Source organism: Pleurodeles waltl, chromosome 8 (genome assembly GCF_031143425.1).
Source record: "Pleurodeles waltl isolate 20211129_DDA chromosome 8, aPleWal1.hap1.20221129, whole genome shotgun sequence".
Taxonomy (NCBI): Eukaryota; Metazoa; Chordata; class Amphibia; order Caudata; family Salamandridae; genus Pleurodeles; species Pleurodeles waltl.
This window is the reverse complement of record NC_090447.1, coordinates 1,309,986,540-1,310,013,818: the sequence shown is the minus strand read 5'-3', so window position 1 is coordinate 1,310,013,818 and position 27,279 is coordinate 1,309,986,540. Positions and strand designations below refer to the sequence as shown.

The window sequence follows — 27,279 nt, the reverse complement described above, 5'->3', positions numbered from 1 at the left end:
GCTGTGGCCTGTGGCTGTGTGAGGGGAACCGACTGTCCCGAGGTCCCCGATGGGCCGGGCTGGTCATCTGGGTCCAGGGAGACAGAGCTGCTGTCATCACTGGTGGCCTCTTCTGGGGGTGGGATGGACATTTCTGGACCCTCCTGGGCGGTGTGGTGGCGTTCGGGTCCTAAAGGGGTATAGAGGTATGGTTATTGCTTCAGTGTGTGCCATATCGTGCAATGGGTGGGTGCCCGTGTACCCCAGGCCTGGCATTCCTGTGTGGGCGCTTTTGTGAGGGTGGCTTGTGGGGGAGATGTGTATGTGCAGTGGGCATGCTTTGGTGATGGGTGTCCATGCTTTGTGGACGCATGCAGGGCTAGGTGTTGGGATGGGTGGGTTGTGATGGTGAGACATTTGCAGGGAGTAGGTGTGATGGGGGTGGGGGTGAGGATGGGGGTATGATTTGGGATGCAGGTGGGGTGGGGGGGATGAAGTAGTTAAGATTTGACTTACCAGAGTCCATTCCTCCAGATACTCCTGCGAGGCCTTCAGGATGCAGGATGTGCAAGACTTCCTCCTCCCATGCTGTAAATTCTGGGGGAGTAGGTGGGGGTCCGCCGCCAGTCTTCTGCACTGCGATGTTGTGCCTTGATACCATGGAACGCACCTTCCCCCGTAGGTCGTTCCACCGCTTCCTGATGTCATCCCGATTTCGTGGATGCTGTCCCACAGCGTTGACCCTGTCCACTATTCTTTGCCATAGCTCCATCTTCCTGGCAATGCTGGTGTGCTGCACCTGTGTCCCGAAGAGCTGGGGCTCTACCCGAACTATTTCCTCCACCATGACCCGGAGTTCGGCGTCTGAAAACCGGGGGTGTCTTTGGGGTGCCATGGGGTGGTGTGGATGAGGTGTGGGGTGGTGTATGTGTTGTAGAGTGTGGTGATGTGTGGTGTTTTGTGCGTGGATATTGTGTGGGTGATGGTGTGGTTTGCCTCTGTGTGATGGTGTTCTCTATTCTGTGCTGTATGTCTCTGGCTTTCTGTCGGATTTTTTGGTCGTGAGGGTTTGTGGGTGATGTGGGTGTGTGTTTTATATTTAATTGGGTGTGTGGGAGTGTTGTTTGTATGTGTATCAGGTGTATTTCGAATTGTCCAATGTGGTTGTGTTTTATAAGTGTGTGTGTATTTCGACCGCGGCGGTGTGTACCGCCAATGGAATACCGCGGTTGAAAGACCGCCGCGTGGATTCGTGGGTCGGAATGGCATGGGCGTATTTCTGTTGGTGTGACGGTGGAGGTTTGGTCATCGCCAGTTTCCCGCTGACCTTTGGTGTGGCGGACTTTTGTGGATGTCGGGTTTTTGGCGGTTTGCCAGTTGCGGGTCAGAATGACCGTGGCGGTTTACCGCGGCCGCAGCGGTGTTATGGCGGTCTTCTGACCGGCGGTAAGCGCCTTTTACCGCTGAGGTCGGAATGAGCCTCATAATGTCTAATGCAGAAGAGAATGTGATGGAACTCGGCATCACCCCTTACCTGAATCTTAGGATGACAGAGTTAAGGTCTCTCTGCAAAACAAAAAAGATTAATACTGGTTCAAATCCTACCAAACTACAGCTCCAGGAGCTTTTGGCAGAGTTTGCCAGGAACAACCCCTCTGAGGATGACCTCACAGAGGGGGAAACTAGTGAAGTGGAGGAATTCCCACCTCCAGTCCTAGTTAGGGAGGCCAGGGCTCCCTAAACCCTGACTCCAAATGTGATAGTCAGAGATGCTGCTTCTCTCACAGGAGAGTCCAGCACCTCTGGAATCCCTGAGGATAGCCTCAGTGAAGGTGACCTACTGTTAGCCAGGATGGTCAAAAGATTGGCTTTAGAGAGACAGCTCCTAGCCATAGAAAGGAAAGACAAGAGATGGGTTTTGGTCCCATCAATGGTGGCAGCAACATAAATAGGGTCAGAGATTCTCCTGACATGTTGAAAATCCCTAAAGGGATTGTAACTAAATATGAAGATGGTGATGACATCACCAAATGGTTCACAGCTTTTGAAAGGGCTTGTGCAACCAGAAAAGTAAACAGATCTCACTGGGGTGCTCTCCTTTGGTAAATGTTCACTGGAAAGAGTAGGGATAGACTCCTCACACTCTCTGGAAAAGATGCTGAATCCTATGACCTCATGAAGCCTACCCTGATTGAGGGCTTTGGATTCTCCACTGAGGAGTATAGAATTAGGTTCAGGGGGGCTCAAATATCCTCGAGCCAGACCTAGGTTGATTTTGTTGACTACTCAGTGAAAACACTGGATGGTTGGATTCAAGGCAGTGGTGTAAATGATTATGATGGGCTGTACAATTTATTTGTGAAAGAACACCTGTTAAGTAATTGTTTCAGTGATAAACTGCATCAGCATCTGGTAGACCTAGGACCAATTTCTCCCCAAGAATTGGGAAAGAAGGCAGACCATTGGGTCAAAACTAGGGTGACCAAGACTTCCACAGGGGGTGACCAAAAGAAAGGGGTCACAAAGACTCCCCAGGGGAAGAGTGTTGAGACATCCAAGGGAAAACGTAGAGTCTTCTATAGGGCCCCAAAAACCTGCTCAGGAGGGAGGGTCCAGAGCCTCTTCACAATCCAATTTTGGGTACAAGGGTAAAAACTTTGATCCCAAAAAGGCCTGGTGTCGTAGCTGTAATCAGCCAGGACACCAAACTGGAGACAAGGCCTGTCCCAAGAAAGGTTCCACTTCTAACTCTACTCCAGCTAACACTGGAATGGCCAGTCTCCAAGTGGGATCAACAGTGTGCCCAGAGAAAATCAGGGTTCACACTGAAGCTACATTAGTCTCTGAGGGTGGGGTGGATTTAGCCACACTGGCTGCCTGGCCCCCTAATATGCAAAAATACAGGCAGCAGCTCTTAATTAATTGGACAAGTGTAGAAGGCCTGAGGGATACAGGTGCCAGTGTCACCATGGTGACAGAGAAACTGGTTTCCCCTGGTCAATACCTGGCTGGACAAACTTATCCAGTCACCAACGCTGACAATCAGACTAAAGTACATCCTATGGATATGGTAACTTTAGAGTGGGGAGGGGTCAATGGCCTGAAACAGGTGGCGGTCTCCTCAAATATCCCTGTAGACTGTTTGCTTGGAAATGACCTGGAGTCCAAGAACTCAAAACCCATGCAGCAATGCTGGGTATCCCTGAACTGGTGTGTGTCAAGACAAGGGCACAGTGCAAGGCTCAGGGTGAAAAAGTGGTGTTGGAGCCTGGAAAAAGGGCCCAACCCTCTAAGAGAAAAGGAAAGAAAACTGGGGAACCAGTTTCAACACAACAAGAAAAAGAGAACCTCTCTTCCCAGGGAGAAGTACTGCCCTCTGAGGGAACTGAGCCCATGGAGTTAGAACCTTATCAGGTTGAGCTCCTAGGCCCAGGGGGACCCTTAAGGGAACAGTTGTGTAAGGGGCAAGAAACCTGTCCCTCTCTTGAAGGCCTTAGGCAGCAAGCTGCTGAAGAGTCCAAAGGAAAAATAACAGGAACTCATAGAGTCTATTGGGAAGATGGACTCCTTTACACTGAGGCAAGAGATCCCAAACCTGGTGCCACTAGGAGAGTGGTAGTGCCTCAGGAGTTTAGGGAGTTCATTCTGACCTTAGCTCATGATATTCCTCTTGCTGGGCATTTGGGATAGACCAAGACGTGGGAGAGATTAGTCAACCACTTCTATTGGCCCAACATGTCCCAGAAGGTCAAGGAGTTTTGTGTCTCCTGTGCCACCTGTCAAGCCAGTGGTAAGACAGGTGGACACCCAAAGGCCCCCCTCATTCCACTTCCAGTGGTGGGGGTCCCCTTTGAAAGAGTGGGTGTGGACATAGTGGGTCCACTTGAACCTCCCACAGCCTCAGGGAACCAATACATACTAGTAGTAGTGGATCATGCTACTAGATACCCTGAAGCAATTCCCCTTAGGTCAACTACTGCCCCTGCAGTAGCCAAAGCACTCATTGGTATTTTTACCAGAGTTGGATTTCCTAAGGAGGTGGTGTCTGACAGAGGTACCAACTTTATATCAGCATACCTGAAACATATGTGGAATGAGTGTGGGGTGACTTACAAATTCACCACACCATATCATACACAAACCAATGGTCTTGTTGAAAGATTTAACAAGACATTGAAAGGCATGATCATGGGGCTCCCTGAAAAACTCAAAAGGAGATGGGATGTCCTCTTGCCATTTCTGCTTTTCGCCTACAGAGAGGTGCCTCAGAAGGGAGTAGGGTTTTCCCCCTTTGAACTTCTGTTTGGCCATCCTGTAAGGGGATCACTAGCTCTTGTGAAAGAAGGCTGGGAGAGACCTCTTCATGAGCCTAAGCAAGATATAGTGGACTATGTACTAGGCCTACGTTCAAGGATGGCAGAGTATATGGAAAAGGCAAGCAAAAACCTTGAGGACAGCCAACAGCTCCAGAAGTTTTTGTATGACCAAAAGGCTGCTACGATTGAATTTCAGCCAGGGCAGAAAGTCTGGGTTCTGGAGCCAGTGGCTCCCCGGGCACTTCAGGACAGATGGTGTGGCCCTTACCCAGTGCTAGAAAAGAAGAGTCAGGTCACCTACCTGGTGGACCTAGGCACTAGCAGGGCCCCCAAAAGGGTGATCCATGTGAACCGCCTCAAGCTCTTCCATGACAGGGCAGATGTGAATCTGTTGATGGTAACAGATGAGGACCAGGAAGCTGAGAGTGAACCTCTCCCTGATCTCCTCTCCACAGATCCTAAAGATGGCTCAGTTGATGGAGTGATCTATTCAGACACCCTCTCTGGCCAATAGCAATCTGACTGTAGGAAGGTCCTGCAACAGTTTGCTGAGCTCTTTTCCCTAACCCCTGGTCAGACACACCTGTGTACCCATGATGTGGACACAGGAAACAGCATGCCTGTCAAAAACAAAATTTTCAGACAGTCTGACCAAGTTAAGGAAAGCATCAAGATGGAAGTCCACAAGATGCTGGAATTGGGAGTCATTGAGCACTCTGACAGCCCCTGGGCTAGCCCAGTGGTCTTAGTCCCAAACCTCACACCAAAGATGGAAAGAGAGACATGAGGTTTTGTGTCGACTACAGAGGTCTTAATTCTGTCACCTAGACAGATGCCCATCCCATTCTAAGGGCAGATGAATTGATAGACGAACTAGGTGCTGCCAGATACTTAAGTACCTTTGACTTGACAGCAGGGTACTGGCAAATCAAAATGGCACCAGGAGCCAAAGAAAAGACAGCATTCTCCACACCCGATGGGCATTATCAGTTTACTGTTATGCCTTTTGGTTTAAAGAATGCCCCTGCCACCTTCCAAAGGTTGGTGAATCAAGCCCTTGCTGGCTTGGAGTCCTTTAGTGCAGCTTATCTTGACGATATTGCTGTCTTTAGCTCCAGCTGGCAGGATCACCTGGTCCACCTGAAGAAGGGTTTGAAGGCCTTGCAAGCAGCAGGCCTCTCTATCAAGGCATCCAAATGCCAGATAGGGCAGGGAACTGTGGTTTACTTGGGACACCTTGTAGGTGGAGGCCAAGTTCAGCCACTCCAGCCTAAGATCCAGACTATTCTGGACTGGGCAGCTGCAAAAACCAAGACTCAAGTCAGGGCATTCCTTGGCTTGACTGGGTACTACAGGAGGTTTGTGAAGGGATATGGATCCATAGTGACACCCCTCACAGAACTTACCTCCAAGAAAATGCCCAAGAAGGTAAACTGGACTGTAGAATGCCAACAGGCCTTTGACACCCTGAAACAAGCAATGTGCACAGCACCAGTTCTCAAAGCACCAGATTACTCCAAGCAGTTCATTGTGCAGACTGATGCCTCTGAACATGGGATAGGGGCAGTTTTGTCCCAAACAAATGATGATGGCCTTGACCAGCCTGTTGCTTTCATTAGCAGGAGGTTACTCACCAGGGAGCAGCGTTGGAGTGCCATTGAGAGGGAGGCCTTTGCTGTGGTTTGGTCCCTGAAGAAAATGAGACCATACCTCTTTGGTACTCACTTTGTAGTTCAGATTGACCACAGACCTCTCAGATGGCTAATGTAAATGAGAGGTGAAAATCCAAAACTGTTGAGGTGGTCCATCTCCCTACAGGGAATGGACTTTATAGTGGAACACAGACCTGGGACTGCCCATGCCAATGCAGATGGCCTTTCCAGGTTCTTCCATTTAGAAAATGAAGACTCTCTTGGGAAAGGTTAGTCTCATCCTCTTTCGTTTGGGGTGGGGGGGGGGGGTTGTGTAAGGAAATGCCTCCTTGGCATGGTTACCCCCTGACTTTTTGCCTTTGCTGATGCCAAGTTGTGATTTGAAAGTGTGCTGAGGCCTGCTAATCAGGCCCCAGCACCAGTGTTCTTTCCCTAACCTGTACTTTTGTTTCCACAATTGGCACACCCTGGCATCCAGGTAAGTCCCTTGTAACTGGTACCTCTGGTACCAAGGGCCCTGGTGCCAGGGAAGGTCTCTAAGGGCTGCAGCATGTCTTATGCCACCCGGGGGACCCCTCACTCAGCACAGACACACTGCTTGCCAGCTTGTGTGTGCTAGTGGGGATAAAAAGACTAAGTCGACAATGCACTCCCCTCAGGGTGCCATGCCAACCTCACACTGCCTACAGGTATAGATAAGTCACCCCTCTAGAAGGATTTACAGCCCTAAGGCAGGGTGCACTATACCATAGGTGAGGGCATAAGTGCATGAGCACTATGCCCCTACTGTGTCTAAGCAAAACCTTAGACATTGTAAGTGCAGGGTAGCCATAAGAGTATATGGTCTGGGAGTCTGTCATGCAAGAACTCCACAGCACCATAATGGCTACACTGAAAACTGTGAAGTTTGGTATCAAACTTCTCAGCATAATAAATGCACACTGATGCCAGTGTACATTTTATTGTAATATACACCCCAGAGGGCACCTTAGAGATGCCACCTGAAACCTTAACCGACTACCAGTGTAGGTTGACTAGTTTTAGCAGCCTGCCACACACCAGACATGTTGCTGGCCACATGGGAAGAGTGCCTTTGTCACTCTGTGGCTAGTAACAAAGCCTGTACTGGGTGGAGATGCTTCTCACCTTCCCCTGCAGGAACTGTAACACCTGGCGGTGAGCCTAAAAGGCTCGCCCCCTTTGTTACAGCACCACAGGGCACTCCAGCTAGTGGAGTTGCCCGCCCCCTCAGGCCACGGACCCACTTTTGGCGGCAAGGCCGGAGGAGATAATGAGAAAAACAAGGCCCTAAGGTGTCCTGAGCTGAGGTGACTCTGACTTTTAGAAATCCTCCATCTTGCAGATGGAGGATTCCCCCAAAAGGGATAGGAATGTGCCCCCCTCCCCTCAGGGAGGAGGCACAAAGAGGGTGTAGCCACCCTCAGGGCTAGTAGCCATTGGCTACTAACCCCCTAGCCCTATATACACCCCTAAATTGAGTATTTAGGGGCTCCTAGAACACAGCAAGATAGATTCTTGCAACCTAAGACGAAGAAGGACTGCTGAGCTGAAAAACCCTGCAGAGAAGACAGAGACACCAACTGCTTTGGCCCCACCTCTACTGGCCTGTCTCCCCACTTCTAAAGACACTCCTCCAGCGACGCGCTCCACAGGGACCAGCGACCTCTGAAGCCTCAGAGGACTGCCCTGCATCTAGAAGGACCAAGAACTCCAGAGGACAGCGGCTCTGTTCCACAAAGACTGCAACTTTGCAACAAAGAAGCAACTTTGAACCAATACACGTTTCCCGTCAAGGTGAGGAAGAAACTGGGGTTGGGGGTGGCTGGTTTTCCGGTAGTAGTGTCCGCATCTAGTGTCTCCCATGCCTCAATCACTTCTATCCAGAGAGGTGCTATGGGTCTACGTCTGATTCCTCTCAGTTCGGGAGGCTGGAGGGGGTTGGAGAGGAGGGTTGGGTTTCTGGTAGTAGTGTCTGCATCTAGTGTCTCATATGTCTTAATCACTTCTATCCAGAGAGGTGCTATGGGTCTACGTCTGATTCCTCTCAGTTCCTCTCTCTCTAGTGCCCTTTCCTCATCCCGCGCCCAATAATATCAAAATACTTATTGATAGTGCAGTGGAGAAAAGAGTTAAAGGAATCATTCAGGAACCACCAGGCATTCAACCAACATTGGCCCCTCTCCCCATCAGTCAGTCTACTGACGTTCAGCAGTGTAGCAAAATGGTCTGAAAGCCCCTTCAGCAGTCTGTGCGTAAGAGATATTTCCAATGTCTGTGGATGGAGTAAAGAATTTCAATACAAAAATAGGGGCCATGCAGTGGGTGTGGAGTAATAAGAGAATTGGCTGTCTTAGTGCTCTGGCCCACGTTTAAAGCTGTGGTGATCTGCTGGTCACCAAACGGGAGTCTGTGTTCTATTAAGTGTTCATTATAGTATTTACATTTCCACCAATGAGAGTCAGCCCGAGAGAAGTAAGCAAAAATTTGGGAGACAGCATCCAGTGTGAGGTCTAGCAACTGGAAGAGAGCATACACACTGAGTAGCATCTATGTACGACCTTCTAAGAGTCCCGTGACCATTACACTGGCAACCCAAGACATTCATGGTTACTATAGTCTTAACAAGTGGAAACATTTTCCTTTAAGAGGATAGTCACCCCTTCGTAGCTTTGAGTGTATTCCAAGTGGTACATTCTAAAGTACCTATACCTACCCAGGAACTAGCATTTTGTTCCCATTAAGTCTCCTGAAACATCAGGACAGCGGATTGGAATCTTTTAAAATACAACATGACCGCTCCCCTTTTAAATGTATTGTTAACGCCCTTAAGGGGTCCAGAGGCTAAGTCTGAGGTCATCTGAGGTGGGCCTAAGTCAAACGGTACTTTGGGAAGTGGCCCTGATTGCACTTTAATGCAGTTTGAAAAAGATTCAATATGAGCCTCCAGCCGGACTAAATTAATAGTGCCAACTAAGGAGAAGGGTAGGACCACCTATTTGGGCAGTATTTTTTGATGCATATCAGCTGGTAAGTGTGCAGTTTGGGGAAGATCCAGCTTGACTGTAGCCACTCAGTTCTCCTCTACCTCAGCCACAGAGAAATCCCCTGCAAATAAGGAGGGCGGGTTTATGAGATGTAGCAACTTCTGCCTGGTGTCTCCTTCGATTTCTCCTTGTCTGATGCAGACATTGCCTCCAGACATTGCCTCCAATGTTTAACCTCCTTTCCCCCACCTGGTCAGTGAGTCCATGGGGGGAAATTGTATGTGGCTGAAGTCAGGAAGATCCTCCAACCAAGGACAGATGCTCTTGGTGTGAGAAAAGGCCTCTTTTTGCCTTGATTAGCTCCCAACTTTTTGCCTGATGTATGATGTAGCCTAGAAATTGTAGTGCCAGGGCACCTGCTCACCGAGTACCCTGGGCTGGATCTCTTTCCCTAAAACTGTTGTACTGCATTGGCACAGTTGGATAAACCTTTAGCTACCACTATAAGTCCCTAGTAAAAGGAACTTAGGTACCCAGGGCATGGGGTACTAAGGGTAGGCCCCTGACGGCATCAGCACTGATTTTGTCACCCTCTAAGGCCATGCATCCAGATGCACCCAGCATTGCCATTGCAGTGTGAGTGTCCTTGTGCAAACCTAAAACACAAACTTGACATGGCATACTGCCTGTGTGCCCTGTCCACCATACACTGCATACACTACGGATAAGACACACCTCTAGCAGGCCTTCCAGCCCTAAGGCAGAAAGCACCATATTATATGTGAGGGCATAGTTGCAGGAGCAATATGCCCCCACTGTGTCCTTGCCAAACCTGTGACATAGTGAGTGAACAGAGCAGCCATTTTAATACATATGCTGGACACTGGTCAACACCTCTGAGGTGAACCCTGGGTTGTTTGGTATTAGATAACTCAGAATGGTAAATCCAAACTAGGGGTTTGCAGGATGCTCAACCCCCTTGCAAACCCCCATTTTTGGCAGGAGCAAGGGCGGGAAATTACTCAGAGAATGGGGAGTGGCCCCACCTGGCATGCACCTAAGGTGTTGCCTGTGAGGCGGGCACTCCATTTCATTTTCCTCCATCTCAAATGGAAAGATAATAGCCCATCAGGGATAGGGAAGTGACCCTTCCCACAGGAAGTGGTCACTGTATACGCTGTAGCCACCCAAAGGTAGGTGTACGATTGGACACTACCAGGTTCCCCCTAAAACACCCACTAAATTCAGTATTTAGTGGGCACCCCTAGACCAGGTAATCAGATTTAATGGACAAAAGAAGAACAGCACAAAGAAGATCCAAGGCACGAGAACTGTGGACCTGCTACATAAAGAAAAAGGCGCCAAATACTTCCAGCTGTCCCCAGGACCGACAATTGATGCTGAGTAACTGCTGGACACTGGAAAAACTCTAAAGAACCCCAGACAACCTCCAGTCTTTGAAAATCACCCAAGAACTCCCTCCAGAGTGGAGGTACCACTCTGCAACAAGAAGAAACCAGCAAACCAGTGAGGGTCACTTCAGTGACCAGCTGCTAATTCCTGAACCGGAAGATGCAGCTGGACCCGATGCCCAATGACACACCGATGACCGTGAGGACAAACCCTGCAAGTTTGCCAAGGTTGGTGGCACTGTGCTTTCCAGTGGTCAAACCGTACCAATACCCTGGGTATTGGTCAGCTGACATCAGACACTAGGAAAACCAGCCTGCCTGGGGCTGAAAAAGGACTAGGAGGAAGCCCCAGTCGAGGGATTTCAGGAACACCCCGGACCTCCTGCCAGAGTGCCACCGTTGTCCTGCAACCGACCCTTGAACTGACTTAACTCCAGCTCCAAGGGGCACCCTTGCGCACAGCTCCTGGCTCACCGATTCGCTCTGCACCGAAGAACCTGCCGTGCCCTAAGGGTCCCCTACCCCTTGTGACCTCAACACTCCAAGGGGACCACTAGGAACCACCTCTAAACTTACTTGTGCAGTGCCTTTCCATGTGGTCCCTCACAGTGGCCCTGCACCAGCTCCAGAGACTTTTCACTGCTTCTCCTGCCGGAACTGGCAGCCACCCGGACTTACTGATGACCTCGAACAACCTGCAAATGAAAAACTTGGTAACTCAACTGTACAATTTTATATGTATTTTAAAGGTGACTTTCCATTGATTCCTATGGTGTATAATTACACACAAAAAGACAATTTTTATTAAACTTAAAAAATCCAAACCTCAAAAAGTACTTAACCAATTTTGATAATCCTGGTCTTAAAAATTACATAAAAATCAGAAGTATTTTTATAAATTGGTCTTTAGTTATTCCTTCGAATGTGTGAGTTGCATGAGTGATACTGTGAGTACAACAAATGCTTTGCATTTTTCCAAGATTGGCCTTACTGCTCAACTAAGCTACCTCAAAAATTAGAGCATTAGGTGATCTAGTGTTTACCCCTGCAAACCAATGTTGTCTGGACCCCTTGCACAGTTTGCCTAGCTTTGCACACTGCATAGAGGGCCAGCCTCCTTCACTTGGCCACAGTAGAGTTTACTTCGTTTGTGGGCTTCCATAGCATAACATCTCTGTTCTTGAAGTTCAGAAGCCTGGCAATTATTGGTCTTGGTTGGGGTTTGGGGGCGACGAGCCAGTAACCTGTGTGGTTTTTCCACCAGAAAACAGAATGATAATTCCTTCATTGGAAGCCATGATCTCAACCTCATAGTAATGTAGTGTGTGTAGTGGGATCCCATTACCCATTCCAGGACCCCTACAATCAGAATATTGTTCCTTCCGGACATATTCTCTGCGTCTGCGGCCCTAGCCTCCAGATGACTGATCCTATGTTGGAGGACTGATACTGTGGTCTGAAGTCTTCTACTTCTGCCGGTTATCTTGTCAGCTGTATTCTGGAGGACCTTCTGGAGATGTGCTAGGTCGAGGCTCAAGTCAACAATCTTACCCTCAAGGGATATTCTAGGGTCCTGAATGGCTTACAGCATAGATGCTTTAGAGTTTATTGGGGCACTGACTTCGGGAGGGCCAGCATCACAACTCTTCTTTCTGTCGACAGTGCAAGTGGGCCTAGCGAACTTGTCTATCTTGCCCAGAGACGGTTGTTTGGATAGCTGTCCTTGCCCATATTCAGCATAGTGTGGGCACAGTGGAAGTGAAGCGACCAGCTAAATGGGGGGAGGAGCCACTGACGGCTATATGTTGCCACCAAACAGGTGCGTTCTGTGTCCAAATTAGACGAGGCAGACTGTCCTCCCCTACCACCCCCCGTCCCCCAGAACGAGAGGTTCGGAGGCCACTGTAGTATCACTCCGGGAAGGCGAGCAGAGTCCGAGTTGTAGCACGCTGCTTCAGTAAGCTGTGTTCAAACTTGTGGATGTTATCCCTGCATCACCATAACATCCCCCACACTGCCTCAACACCAAGGCCTCCCCCAAGTCTGCAGCCATGAAGCAGCAGCTGCATGACGTGCACTCTGTGTGCACAACACCTTCAGATGCATGTATGGTGTGGAGATGTAAAAGTGAGTCCACCAGGACAGAACACAGCTGCAGATGGGGCCCATGGCCCAAGCTTGCAGCCCTGCCCTGCCACAAGCCACTGGGGGGGAACCATTCCTCTGCTTTTCCAAGAGACAATAATCTGTAGCCCGATGAACGTGTTTATTGTTGATGCAAGACTGCTGAGTGCATGTCTGATGTAGAAGTGTACTCTGTCACCATGGCCCCCTGCCTGTCATTCACATGCTCTTTGCCAGAATGACACCAGTAGCACAACGCGCTGGGGTTGAGACTCTATAGACTCTGCTTCGGCCACTGATGTTGTGGTCTTCACTTTGGCCCCCATAATAGCAGACTTTCCCCCACTCGTCATTGCATTTGTTGGAGACACATCCATCACTTTTACCAGGATCAAATGATTTCATATTATTTATGACTTCAAGCAGGACTTCAAGTGGGGATGCATTTATCAGACGTGGCAGTAATTTAAAACTGACTTTTAAAAAGGTTCCTACCAGGCTCTTTAATCCTGTCCTTAACTTTACAAACAACATAAACTGTAAAACCCCTTATGGTAATCCATGTCAGGGATGCTGTCCCTGTTATATATTTGCATGTTTTATTTCATTTTACTTTACCTGGGAGTACTTGCTGTTTCTTGCTCTGTTTCAGTAGTGTTTTTCATGCAACTTAGAATTCTTATATATTGTGAAATGTAAAATGAGTTACTTCTAGGTATCTAGGTGAGCTTAGGTTTTGGGTAGGTGTTTATGACACGCACAATTAAGAGCTCTGGATAAGAGGCTGAAGGCAGTGCAAGATATTCTGATGCCATCAGTGGGTCTTAGGGCTGTTCATACGACAAGTAGGGAGAGTCGAGCCAGAACTGAGACAATCGTCTGGTTTGGCTCTAAAGGTCCGTGCACGTGTCGAGACATGAACATGTTTGGCATGTAAGTCATGCAACAAAAATCATGTAAAAATATGATAAATGCACTTTAAAAAATAGTGTATTTCCTTAACATGCGGATGCTTTTCACCTTAGCATCGAGAGGCATTTATTAAAAGTAATAGTTTCAAAACATAAACTCAGGAATATTCATGCCTTCTCCTGCACTGACTACAAAACCACTACTAAAATGGGAGGCAAGTCAGTTGTCATGTATACCCCATATGAGGCATAGATTCTTATCATAGCTGGAACAATATTATAGTCCTTTGAGCATAAGAGGTTTTTCTACAGCACACTTTGTGAACTCATCCGCTTGAAAGGACTCTCATTTGTGATAAAGAAGAAAAAGGCTGTTAGGTGACATAAAATATTTGCCTAGGATCGCACAATTTTACTCAAGTGGGAAAGCAGGGATTTAACCCAGATTTTCACATTGCGCAATCAAGCTACTAGATAGGTATCTCTTTCTTTCATTCATTCCACATCAAAGGCACTACACTGCTGGTAGTTCTTGGCACATGAGGTTAGAAAGTTGGGGCAGGCAGACGCCACCTGAAACCTTAGCTCTTTGTGGGTACAAGGGTCCAAGAAAGACCTGGAAGTGAGCCAGAGCTAGACATCGGCCTTGAAATTTCAGTAGTTTGCCCACCTGTAAGACTGTACCTGGGATTGCAGAGTTTCCTACGAAGATGTGGGTAATACGCAGCAGGGACTACCTGACTTTCTCCCTCCCAACGCTGATTTCACCTGAGTGCCACCTGCATGGCTTTAAGTGAGGCAGATCCTGCCAGGTCGCAAATGCGGCAATAATTACAAAATTTGGAGTGGGTCCCCATCAGGTCCTAAAATCATGTCCTTTATAGGCAAAAGCAATGCTCAGATCCCCAACACTGACTGTAGAAGGCCCAGAGGTAATCCATAACAGCAATGCAGTCCCTGTTCACAATTTATTTTAATGTCAACTTGCATTCCCTTTTTCCCTAAGAGTATTTGGTTTTTTTTTCTATGTTGTGTTTCCGCAGTTTTTTCATGCAACATATGACCCTTTTATGTGGACCAAGTCGCTTGTAGGTGTGTGGGTCAGTTCAGTTCATGTGTGATTGTTCATGATGGGACACAAGCGAGAGCATTGGAGATAAGTCTGAAGGAAGTGTGAATTTCTCACAGTGCCTGTGAGTGTATCATAAAGTTGTTCATATTTCATGCACATGCACTCTTAGCTACTAAGATGTCTGTTTTCACTGCCCATCCTAATCCTGGGGTGGTGATGTTAGGTATGGGTGTATGCTAGCCTGCTCTCCTGAGGAGGAGTAGGAACTGTACTAAAGTATACAATATAATACAGAATATCCCACAGAGGTCCCACACTGGATGACGTTACCTTTCCAAATAACTGAAAACTAACACCACTAACCCTGTAAGTTACCACCATACTGTTCCATAAGGCTACCTTATCCTTTTTAGTTGGGTGTACCTCATTGTTTGTTGGGAAATCTCAGCCTTACAACTCCCCCTAACAATATTGACTAAGCTACGGTCCTGTCTCTACCCTGTAGGGAGTTAAGTTATGTGCCGGATTCTGACAGATGGCATTGGAGTGAGCTTGGGCGGAGAATTGAGCATCTGCCATCTTCACCACCGACCACACCACTCCCTCAACTTTTCTTTAAAACTACTAATAAATCATGACCTGCTCAGTTTTTCTTTCACTGTTTAGTTTGTTTCTAGAGTTTACAATTGTTAAGTTGGTGTTTCCCATTACTTTTGGCACTCAAAAATAACTTTCAGACATCCTACTTGATATACAAATAAATGTATCCATTTGTTGCATTTTTATTTAGGATTACCTTAGTGAATACTGGTGAGGGTCTTGATCTGGTGCTTGCAAACCCCTGATCATCCCTGCTGCTTACTAAAGTTAGTCTTCAAACTTTACAATGGTTTTTATAGTGTGTTGACATTTTGACTGGATGAAATGTTGAAGACAATAATGTGTAAGATAACTTATTTTGGTCTGCATGACGTGGGGCCTTTAACTTGTTTGCACAACACATTCAAAGTTACAGAACAATCTCTACTTTTGTGTTTACAGAGTGCACATTGAAATTGATCCAGATCGTGTTAATTTCCATCAGGATCTTGAAGTTGCTAAGTATGCTGCGCTTGAAAAAGTAAGTGCGAAATGTATATATCTCTAAGTACTTAAACAACATTTTTACTTCAGCTTTGCAGAGGAACAGTCACTCAGAGCTGCAATCAGCACTATTGTATAACAAAGGGCCTATAACACTTGCATTTTAGACCCTTGATATATGTGGATTTCATATGCTGTGTGTCTGCCATTGGATTCTGCTGTTACTCAAGAATTTCTCAATCTGGAAAGCCATCTTACGGTTTGAAATAATGGGCCAGTGTCCCACTACGTTTAACATTATCAAGAATATGGGCATCCTGCTCGGTGCTAACCACACCCACATTCCACAGATAACCACATTTGCTAATCCTCGACTTCAGCAGTGAAAATCTAAATTGCCTTCGACAGTTTTTACCAATAAATAAATTGCTGTCAATGTGTTTTTTAAAATTTTTTTATTCAGTGTAGAGAGTGTCTGCACAACCTACCTGAGGTTACTTAATAAGGCCCTTCTCTGCAGTCAATCTTGTCTACAAGTACATGGTCAGATCTTAATTCATCTGAGCAAAATCGCCCTCAGTACTTCTTACTGCCTTTCCCTCAAGAAAGAAATGTAATTTATGTTACTTTGTAGTACTCATTGAGCCTTTTACTCTTCTGTTCTATCTTTCTTCAGAAACATGTTCCTCACCTGTTCTTTACACTTCCTCGGATCTCTTTAAAAAATGTTTTTGTTTTATTTCATATCCAATTAGCCAAACATTAGAACAACCTTTCCCTATTCACGAGAGCAACACAAAGCTGCCTAAAGTTTAGAAAAGTACCAAGGACCTGCTTTTCATGTTCTAATTTAATCTTTTTTTTGTATTCATTGAGGTTTTTATATGTAGTGATTACTCGGCCCCAGTGCATCAAAACGTGTTGCACAGAAAATTGCATAGGTACACAATATTCTTTCAAGTAGACAAAAGTACAGAACTGCAGGAAAGAATGAAAGGTATCACAAATAATAGCAAATTCAAGAACTGTAACTGGTGATCCATAACTAGCACTGCTGTGTAAGCTATTACATTGGATCTTGAGGAGCAGAAGCTATTGGACCCTAGTAGGTAGCAAGTAGTCAAAAATATAGTTCATAATCCCTATATTGATTATGTTTTAATTAAGTAATAGCCCTAATCAATACACAGCAATCAAAGCCTCACTCCTGCATTAAGTGGAATTGGGAGGTCATGCATGATTTGTGTAGGAAATTTGAAAAGTGCTTGCTGTTTAAAAAAAAGTTGATTTTTGAAATCTGGCATGGAAGTTAATATCACATCAGGTTTCTTATTTTGTTGTTATAGAACCATGAGCCACTTACATGTGTAAACAGTACACTGTAAGTAAAGCGAGCATACATAGCATATCTTATTCTACATGAGAATGTATCTTATTCTACATGAGAATGTTGATGCATCATTTATAGAATACGTTTGGATCCACCAAATTAATATTTCAAATGTAAATTCAGAAGATTATACAGTAACATCTGTTCTAAACGACATCTGCTGAATGTTTTATATCGTCAAATGGCTCATCGAGTTAAAGACTCACTGCAGACATTTGCATGTAATGTCCTTGGCTTTAACCTTGGCATGGCTGACAAAACGTTTCATCTTTCTGCTTTTGTTAAAAAGTACCTTTATGCTGGATAATGAAATCTGTTTATGTACAGTGATACAAAACGGCAATACTGTGGAAGAAAGTGTTGTTAAAAAAAAGTTATTATGACTTTTTGCTACCAGCACTCTCTGACCATAAAATATATCAGACATGTTCCATTTCTCTAGGTTTCTACCCCTCACTTGCAGTACTTCACATATTTAGTGGGAACGAACCATTCTAATCAGTCTCATAAAAAAAGAACATTTCACCATCCAAAACTACTACAAGAAATAGAGCAAAAGCAAATAAAAAGTACAAGTAGGAACAGTGGTATTACCTTGGTACAACCTGGTGCTTGGGCTGTGATCTCCCTCAGTTCCAATCAGTTATTTTTGAGTACCGCATATGTCACTAAAGTAACCTCTTGGTACTAACTATGCAGTCAGGAAATGCTGCAATGCTGAAGGGTTGATAGTAATAGCGAAAAATTATAGAACTTTGATGCCACACTTTTAACTCGTGATCATTGATGGTTTCAGTTCTGGGAGAGAGTTCCATTCTCTGGTAAGAGAAGCTCTGCCGCTAGTCTGGCCTTCTTGATGGTGCATGCCACACCTATTTAACTGTAGCTGAGTGAAAGGCTCTTGAGGGGCAGTTCATTTGTTTTTCAGGGATATTGGACCATGCAACACACGGCCTGCGGAAGGCCTAGACAGCCCTGAATATACTCTGTTCATGGATGGGGAACTTGTGCAAAGATCTCAGCGCTGGTGACACAAGTTGAAAGCACTGGAAGCCTAGAAATGAGCCTTCCACTGTGTTCTGTAGAGACTGTAGTTATTCAAGAAGATCTTTGGAAAATATACTCTGTTTTTAAAGTTACTATTATTCAAAGAGCTAAAAACAGTGTCCTTTACTCAGCCTAAAAGACTAAGCATTCTAAACCGTTTTCAAACTACTTCAAGTAGACAATGTAAGCCATGGAATGGTCTGATAAAACATGTTTTTACCTCCTTTTCAAAGGGTTAGCTGGTCCAAAGCCACACTCAATATACTATGCAGCTTTTGAATCCACAGCTGTCTTTATCTCCCTCTTGCTAGGAAACATCTTCTGGCAATTGTGGCATATTTGCCAGTGGTAAGGAGGCAGTTGTAAAAGTTATTATGGGCAACAGTAGAGAACGACTTTAACTTGAAAAAATCTGGATGTCATCAATTGTAAAAGGTGACATTCTGGAAATGTATCAAGTTAATAGGGCATTATGCAAATAAGAGGGCACAACCCCACGTCCTGAGGAGGACCACAGGTGATGATTGAAATGGGTATATCCCAGCAAACACCCTATCAAAGTTTTATGAAGTCAACAAGGGGCATTATGGAGATCTTTCAGATTAACAATGAGGAAACCATAAAAAGTGTACATGATAACTAATGTTTTAGCTCTTACGCTGAGAAGAACATCCCTCTTCACAGTTGACTGTGTTTCTGTCACTATCATGGCAACCAGAGACCATACTGTATCTAGGAAATGTAAATACTGCCACTTAGTAGCACGCTGCTCTTTAACACCTTAATCTTGCCTTGATGTCTTTGTGTCCCTGATCCTTTGTGTTCCTGCCGACCCCCCCATGACTCCACTTAAATAGTCCCATAGCTCCTAAGTCTTGAAGTATATGACATTTTATAATTCTACTCCATGTAGTTATTGAAGGGTTACCATATTAAACCAGATATTTTTTTTAAATGCAAGTTACAAGTTGGTTTTAACCTCTAAACATATATATTTTTGTTTGAATCTTTTCAGTGCCCTAAAATGAGGCTAGGACCAGCTTCTCCATTATCAATGATTCAATACTCATAATCGTATTTGTTGATGAATTGGATTGTGTTTGTGCCTCCCAGTAATTTACAGAATTTTCCACTGGGATTAGAAATCGTGGCCACTTATTTTAGGCATTGATTTCCTACCATGCGGGGACCACACTCCTGCACAGCTGCTCAAGACTCTGTGTACCCTCAAGGGTGGTTAGTGTGCTCTACAAATCAACATATCCTTTCATCATTTTAGGAAAGTCCCACCAAATGCAAACCACAGGCCCCCTCAGAGCACAGCCCCTCTTTGAGGAAATGGGAGTATTATATGCTGTGGTTGTACAACATCACTGTGTAATACACTAACCAACCCCTTTAAGACTCGTAGGTTTTGCTTGTTTGTGAAACCCTTACACAAAGGAACGAATGTTAAGCATGTAAACAGCTCCAAAACAATTGATTAAGAAATACTTGAGATACTCAAGAAAACTGATTCCAATGTATAAAAATAGAATGCATATTTATATAATTTTGACACCAACATGAAAAAGATCCACCACATAGTTCTGGAGATACATGGTTTACAAGGTGCTGTAAATATGCACTTTTTACTTAACTGCGAGCAAGCATTGGCTGATTCAACAAATTTGGCACAAAACCTTTTTGGAATGAAACTTTGGTAAGTATCAGTGCAGTCACTTTGAGTTGCTATAGGTGACCAACTCTGACAGGGAGCTAGTCAGCGACTAGCAGGATCCTCAGAAACAGTTACTGTTGGTCCTCTTGGTCACAGCAGACGTCCAGTTGCCCAGTATTGCGCTCTGTAGGAAGATGGCTCTGTACATACTATATCAAAATGAGGGGTTCCCCAGAGGCTTAACAGAGGCTAAAGTAGATAATACTAATGCTCTCTTTTGTGGTAGTATGGTCATGCAGTTAGGCTTATCAGCGGGTAGTGCAAAGCATTTGTTATACACACATAGACAATAGAAGAATCACACACTCAGTGACTTAATTCCAGACCAATGGTTTTTATATAGCAAAAATATATTTTCTTAATTTATTTTTAGAACACAAGATTCAAGTTGCAGGTAATTACTTTAATAGATCTGTATTTCACACATGTATCAATAGTACTTTGTTTGAAATCGATAAGTTATACAGTTTTTGAAATATTGGCAATAATCTGTTTCAAAACTTGGCACAGTGCAATTTTCAGAAACAATTCCTGGGAGAAGAAAAGTTAGATCGCTTTACAGGTAAGTACAACACTTACAGTTCCAGTCTCCGGGGGTTAGGTAGTCCATAGGTTGGGGTTCAAGTTAACCCCAAACACGCACCACCAGCAACACGGGCCGGCCGGGGGCAGAGGTCAAGGTGTAGGCAAACGTAACATGGGCTCCTATGGAGACTGGGGGCACTCAGTTTCAGATCTGCAGGCAGATGAGTACCTGCGTCTTCGGAGGGCAGACCTAGGGGGTTTAGAGGAGCACTGAGGGGGCACAAGTAGGCACCAAACACATGCTGAGCTGCACTGGGGCGGCTGGGTGTAGGGGGCAAACACGATTTCAGGTCTCCAATGATTATCTGTGAGGGGACCACGGGGGTCACTCAGAGGCTGCACGCAAGGTCTAGGGGGTCATCTCGGGCAAACCACAGGCTGGACAGGGAGAGGAGGGCTATCTGATGAATGTAGCTGCACCGGAGGTCAGGTTTTCCTAGGCCTGGTGGCTGCAGGTGCAGTGTGTCTTTAGGCGTTGGATATCTTCGTCCGGAGCTTTCGCGATCAGGGGGGTCCTCGGGATTCCCTCTGCAGTCGTTGTCCTGGATAGGTCAACCCAGGGTGAGCACTTACTTGGAAACACCTTGGGATCCTCCCTAGCTGATTGGGCCATCTGGACACAAGCCATGGGCATCGGGTGCAGAGTGGTTAGGACTCACACATTCGGAGTGAAGTGGGAGTCCTTAGTTGTTGTTTCTTCTTGGACAGGGCCGCTGTCCACGGGATTTCTCAGTCTTTTCGCGTGCAGGGCGGTCCTCTGGAGCTTGGCAGAGGTCGCTGGTCCTGCTGGATGCGTAGCTGTTCTTTTGCAGGTTCCTTGAAGCATGAGACAGGCCGGTACGGCTGGGGCCAAATTGGTTGTTTAGTGCTGGGGTTTCAGCTATGCAGTCCTACTTCTTGTCAGGTCGCCAGGAATCCAGTGGGCTGGGTTCAGGGAGGCCCTTAAATCCTGGATTTAGGTACGTTTTAGGGGTCAGAGGGCAGTAGCCAATGGCTACTGTCCCTGAGGGTGGCTACACCCTCCTTGTGCCCACTCCCTTTGGGGAGGGGGCCACAAACCTAATCCTATTGGTCCCTGTCCTCCAAACCAAGATGGAGGATTCTGCAGGGAGGGAGTCACCTCAGTTCTGGATGCCTTCGGGGAGGTCCTGGTTGGGGTGGTCGCTCCTCCCTCAGTCAGAAGTTAGCAAGGCTGAGGTGTCAGTTTTTAATACTGCTCTCATAAATGGGCTACTCGTCTTTTTCCACAGTAAAAATGACAATTGTGAGTTGTTAGTGTTGGAACATGTTGAAGTACATTTTCCACTGTATAATATGCAGTACTCTGCCTTTGGGCTCTTTAGGTCTGCCTTAGGGGTGACTTACACATATTAAAAAGGGAAGATTGGGCTTTGCCATTGCTCTAAATGGCAAAGTTGAGTTATCAGTTTAAAATTGCTCTTCCAGTGTGCAGTGCTAGTTTGGGAACCATATTTTAACATTGTCACTCCCTGGGTGCCACAACTAGTGCTGCAGTCCCTAGAATAACCCTCTTACTTACAGGCTCTTGGTATTTGGATACCATATTAGGGACATAGACGTCTGTTAGCTTAGGCTAATTGATTATAAGCCAATCAAACATACACAGTGTTAAGGTCCAGACAAAGGGACAGAGGTCTGGTTATCAGGCCTCTGTGAACCGAGTGGAAAAACCAGCAGCATCAGTCCTAAACTTTGGTGGTGACCCTACAAAAATGAGGCATTTGCTTACATCCTCCATCGCTTATTACCAATAATCATAATCTTTGACCACCACTCCTATTGTTTAACATATATTATTAACATAATTACCGTACCATTAACCTGTCCTGTTCCTCAATAGATACTGTTTAACATAATCTCCCTCCTTCTACATCCTTCAGCAAATCATTATTTTATAATTACTTATTTGTATGTCCTGTCCACCATACACTGCATTTACTATGGGTAAGACACCCCTCTAGCAGGCCTTACAGCCCTATGGCAGGGTGCTCCATATTATATGTGAGGGCATAGCTGCCTGAGCAGTATGCCCCACTGTGTCTTTTCCAAACCTGGGACATAAGGTACAGAACAGCCATCTTTAACATATGTGCTGGACACTAGTCAAAACGAGTTTCCCAGCCACATGATTGCTACTCTGAACCCTGGGTTGTTTGGTGTCAAACAACTCAGAATGATAACTCCAAACTGGTAGTGGTACTGGATTTATTATAAAATGTACCTAGGGGTCATCTTAGAGGTGCCCTCTGCAAAAGCTAACTAACCTGGCATGGTTGCTGACTGGTTACAGCCAGCCTGCCACCTCCAGACAGCCAATATACAAACTTTGGGGGAGAGTCTTGTCTCGCTGGTTTGTAAGACAATACCCTTCCTGGGTGGAGGCGCTATCTCCCCCTCCCTCAGGAGTATGCACTGCCCTGGCAGTGAGCTTCAAAGGGCTACTGCCCTTAAAACATGACCCCCAGGCATGCTGCTAGCAGCAGATGGCCTCCCCCTTTTCAAGCCCCCACTTTTGGAGGGAGCAAAGGCGGGAAACCTTATAAAAGGTATAAGGAGTGGCCTCACCTGGCATGCACCATCCCTGCGAGGCAGACCCTCTCTTTCAGTTTCCTCCATCTTGGAATGGAGGAAAATAGCCAATGAGGTTTAGGGAAGTGACCCTTCCAACAGGAAGTGCTCACTAAAGTGGGTGGAGCCACCCGTAGGTAAGTGTCCCATTGGACACTACCAGGTTCCCCCTAAAACGCCCACTAAATTCAATATTTTGTGGGCACTCCGACACCAAGAAATTAGATTTGAAAGGGACAAAGAAGAAGACAGCCCCAAGAAAGACCACAGCAAGAGAATTGAGAACCTACTGCATCAGAAGAGGAGCCAAGACCGTGCCTGCTGCATCTGTGTCCCTACAATCGCTGCTGCGGAGGAGCTGCCTACTGGACTGACACCAAGACCTTCAGGCTTCGCAAAGAGCCCGAGATCTCCCTCTTGAGTGGGAGGCACCTCTCAAGAAAGCAGCAAGAACCATCAAAACCAGTGAGGGTCACTTCACTGACCGGCCGATATCTCTGCAACACGAAGTCGCTACCAGACCTGACAACATACCGACGACAGCCCGGAAAAGACCTGCAAGTGTGCCAACTTTGGTGGCACTGCGCCCTCCTATGGCTGAGTCGTGCCAATAGCCCAGGTACTGGCCAGTGCACATCGCACTTCAAGAAAACCAGCTCCCCCATAGCTGACTCTGGACCAGGAGGAAGCCCCAGTTGAGGGATTTCAGGAATACCCCGGACCTCACACTATAGTGCCTCCATTGTCCTGTGAGCCGCCCTCAAAGAATTTTACCTCCATCTCCAAAGGGCTCCATTGTGCATAGCTCCTGGATCACCAGCTCACCCTGCTGGTCCTTCTGGTCGCTCTGTGCCCTGCAACGAAGAACCTGCTGTGCTCCATGGGTCCCTAACCCCTTATGACATCGACAGCCAAAGGGTACACCAAAGGCATCATCTATGAGTCTGCAAACCATCTCCTTTTCCAGGTGGCCCCTGTAAGTGGCCTTATGCCTGTGCCAAGAGACTTTCCAGCTCTGCTCCAGCCAGAACCAGGAGCCACTCTAGGCCTTTTAGCTGGCACAGCATGCCCACCGACTGCTTCGACCATCCTGCAAAAGAAGAGACTGGTAACCCAACTGTACGATTTGTAATGCATTTTTAAAAGTGACTGCCTATTGATTCCTGTGGTGCATAATTACACACAGAAAGACTAACTTTATTAAAACTTCAAAAAATCATAACTCAAAAAGTATTTAACATATCTTGACTATCTTGGTCCTTTTATAAAATTGGTCTTGAGTTATTCCTTGAGTGTGTGTGTTGCATGATTGATGCTGTGAGTACAACAAATGCTTAGCACTCCTACACTGACCTAACTGCTGGACCAAGCTCCATCAAAAATTGGAGCACTACTTAATTTTTGCCTCTGGAAACCAATGTGTGGTTTCCTGGACCTCCTGCACAGTGTGCCTAGTTTTGCACATTACACAGATGGCCAGCCTCCTTCAAGCCTGCCATCTGGTTCCCTCATCCATCAGCAGAGGGGGTGCCTGGGGTTGTGAGCAAGTGGTTTGGGGGAGCGTACAGGTAGGAGAGCCAGTGGTGCTGCTGTAGGCCACCCCATGTCCAACAGACATAGATCACCGTATTGGTGCACGCATTGATCTCAGCATGTGAGGCCTTGTGAGGCTGATATAGTGCCCTAGCAAGGGAGCAGTGAGTCACATGGTCTGCCTCTACTGCCGTGTGTGGCTGGAAAGGTGTGCAGTAGAGCCAAAAGTGTATATATTGAGTTTGCTCACAGTACTCGTATCAGGCGTACACAGGCCTCCTTGCTGGAACGGCAGTATGAGTGTCTCCCATGCTATCCTTAGTTGTTTACCTGCCCAGACCATGGAGATTAAATCAGGACAGAGGTGTGTCAGGAACTGCTCTGTAAGTTGAATCTGGTGATTATTGAATAGATTTAGGAATTTAGACAGGATAACCATTTTGGCAATGGCGATCATCCCTGCAATACAAAGGGTTAGTCAAGACCAGGCCGGTGAGACACTCCTTCAGCTAGGCCATAGCCCTTTGCATGGGGTATTCAGACTCAAACAGACTTGTGCCTGAGGTGAGACAAAATAAGGTGTATCTACCGAACCTGACCACCTCCCCTATAATTAGGGATAGATTTGTTTGGGACTCTTTTATATAACGTTTGATGTAATCTCCATACTTGGTCACCAGTATCCCCCTGGCTGTGAATTTGAGGCCCCTATGGGCTTGGTGCTGGTGCAGTCGACTGGCCAGTGGCTCTATCGCTATAGCCAATAGGATGGGGACAGCAGGTAGCCCTGCTTAGTTCCCGGGTGACCTAGAAAGGGGCAGAGGTTGTGCTGCTAAGACAGAGGTGCGCAGTTGGAGAAGCTTATAGAAGACCAATCAAGCCTAAGAATCTAGGGCTCAACTCGAGTCGTGGAAGTAGGCTGAATAGATAGGGCCACTCTAAAGAGTCAAATGCCTTAGTGGCATCTAGCAGCTAGAGTCTCAGAAGTAGGCTAAATAGATAGGGCCGCCTTAGTGGCATCTAGCAGAATGACGACCGCTTCCAGTTTGAGATCTGTGGTTTGCATTAGGGCAAACATCATTCAGAGGCTATGAACAGCCTGGTACAAAACCCGACTGATCCGGCTGAACCATATCAGGCAGTAAAGGGATGAGCCGGTTGGCAAATAGCTTAGCAAATATTTTGTTGTGAACATATATCATGGAGAGCGATCGGTATAAATCACGGTTGGTGGGTTTCATTATTGTCGGAGCAACAGTGGTAGCTGGGCTGATGGCAGAGAATCCTCGTACATTAGCAGAAAGTAGGGGCGAGAAGCTGGGCATAGTGCCCTTAAAGAAGAATGCTGTGAGCCCATCAAGCATTGGTGCTTTGTCCCCACGGTGACTAAGTACCACTTAGGAGATTTCCTCAACCGTGAAGGGGGCATTAAGATACAGTCGGTGAGCATGGTCTAGCCAGAGCAGCTGGACAGTGTCCAGATATCTTTTTTTAGAGCTGTTGCATCAGATATAATAGATGCACAATATAACTGGGACTAGAGTGCGGTCATGTTTTGGAGTAAGTCATCAGATTGTATGCAACTTACTTGTTGATCGTCCACGAGCTCTGTGACATAAGCATTAGCCCATGTTTTGCGAAACAAGGTTACAAACAAATTGCCTGATATGCCACAAAATACCTCCACCGGGAGGCAGTCACCCGGGGTGATGCCAGGTGACTGCCTCCCGGTGGAGGTATTTGGTTTCACGGTGTGCTTCTGCATCGTAAGACTAGAGTTTCTCTCTAAGGGTATGAAGAGTTTGCATATATTGCAAGCTGCATGCGTATTGCCAGGAGCACCCCAATTGTTTAGCATACAGGTGCCGCAAACTACTATTTTGAAGGCTTCCCACAGTAGAGATGGAAAGGCCACTGAGCCCGCGTTATGGGCGATATAATCAAGGATTGCTGTCCAGATTTCATCCCGATAGACAGAATCCCGGAGCGCCATGGGAGCCAATTGCTTAGTGAAGGACGAAGAAGGGACCAGCAGGACAGTTATCTCAAGCAGGACAGGTGCATGGTCAGATAGGATAAGGGGAAGATCTGTGACATTCGTGGCCCAAATGAGGTCATCACGTGTGATCAGCAAGTAGTCAGTTCTAGTCCATGTCCCATGGGTGGTGGTGATGCAAGTGCCCTCTGCACTGTCAGCGTGTTTTAATTGCCAGACATCCAAAAGGCAGTTGTCGAGCATGAACATGTGTAGTTGAGCAGTGGCATTGGGATGGGGCTTCCTGGAGGCACTTGAACAGTCAGTGATGTGATCAAGACAACATTGACGTCTCCACCCCAGAGGATAGCACCAGGACCCACAGAAGTAATTAAGCTCCAGACTTCCACAAAGAATTCGGGGCTGTCAGCCTTTGGGCCACAAATGGAAACAAGTAGAAATGGGTGCAAGGGTAGAGAACTAGTGACAGCTACATACCTTCCTTCCATATTGGGCAGTGTGTGTTGTGTATTCCAGGGCAGACCCTGCCGGATGAGTACCCCAGGCGTACCTAGACATGTGAGGGTCAGCAACCCACCCAGCCCGAAGCTGAGATCAGTCGCTGGAGTTAAGTGGAGTTCTTGCAAGAAACATATGTCAACATGGTGCCTTTTGGTGTAACCATGAACTAGGCTGGCTTTCGCTGATCATTAGGTCGGAGAATTTTCCGAATTAAGCAACCTATCACAGTCCTCATATGTTAAGGGAGGCAGCATGGGTCGCAGCAGGGGTAAACATGTCACTGTAGGTGCAGCTGAGCTCACAAGGCAAGAGCATGGTGTTTCGCAGGGTGTAAAGCGTGTAGCAGAAGAGCAGGGGAAAACAA

General features: G+C 46.5%; 1 protein-coding gene across 4 annotated transcripts in view; it reads left to right on the top strand.

Moving 5' to 3' along the window:
• The window catches only part of PARP4 (poly(ADP-ribose) polymerase family member 4), a 1,744,976-nt gene that overhangs the window by 209,351 nt on the left and 1,508,346 nt on the right, over nt 1-27,279 (top strand). For all 4 annotated transcript variants that reach the window (XM_069202293.1, XM_069202292.1, XM_069202291.1 and 1 more), the window contains exon 5: nt 15,513-15,591. In XM_069202293.1, coding sequence (XP_069058394.1) covers nt 15,513-15,591 — 79 coding nt within the window. The remainder of the gene's footprint in view (nt 1-15,512; nt 15,592-27,279) is intronic.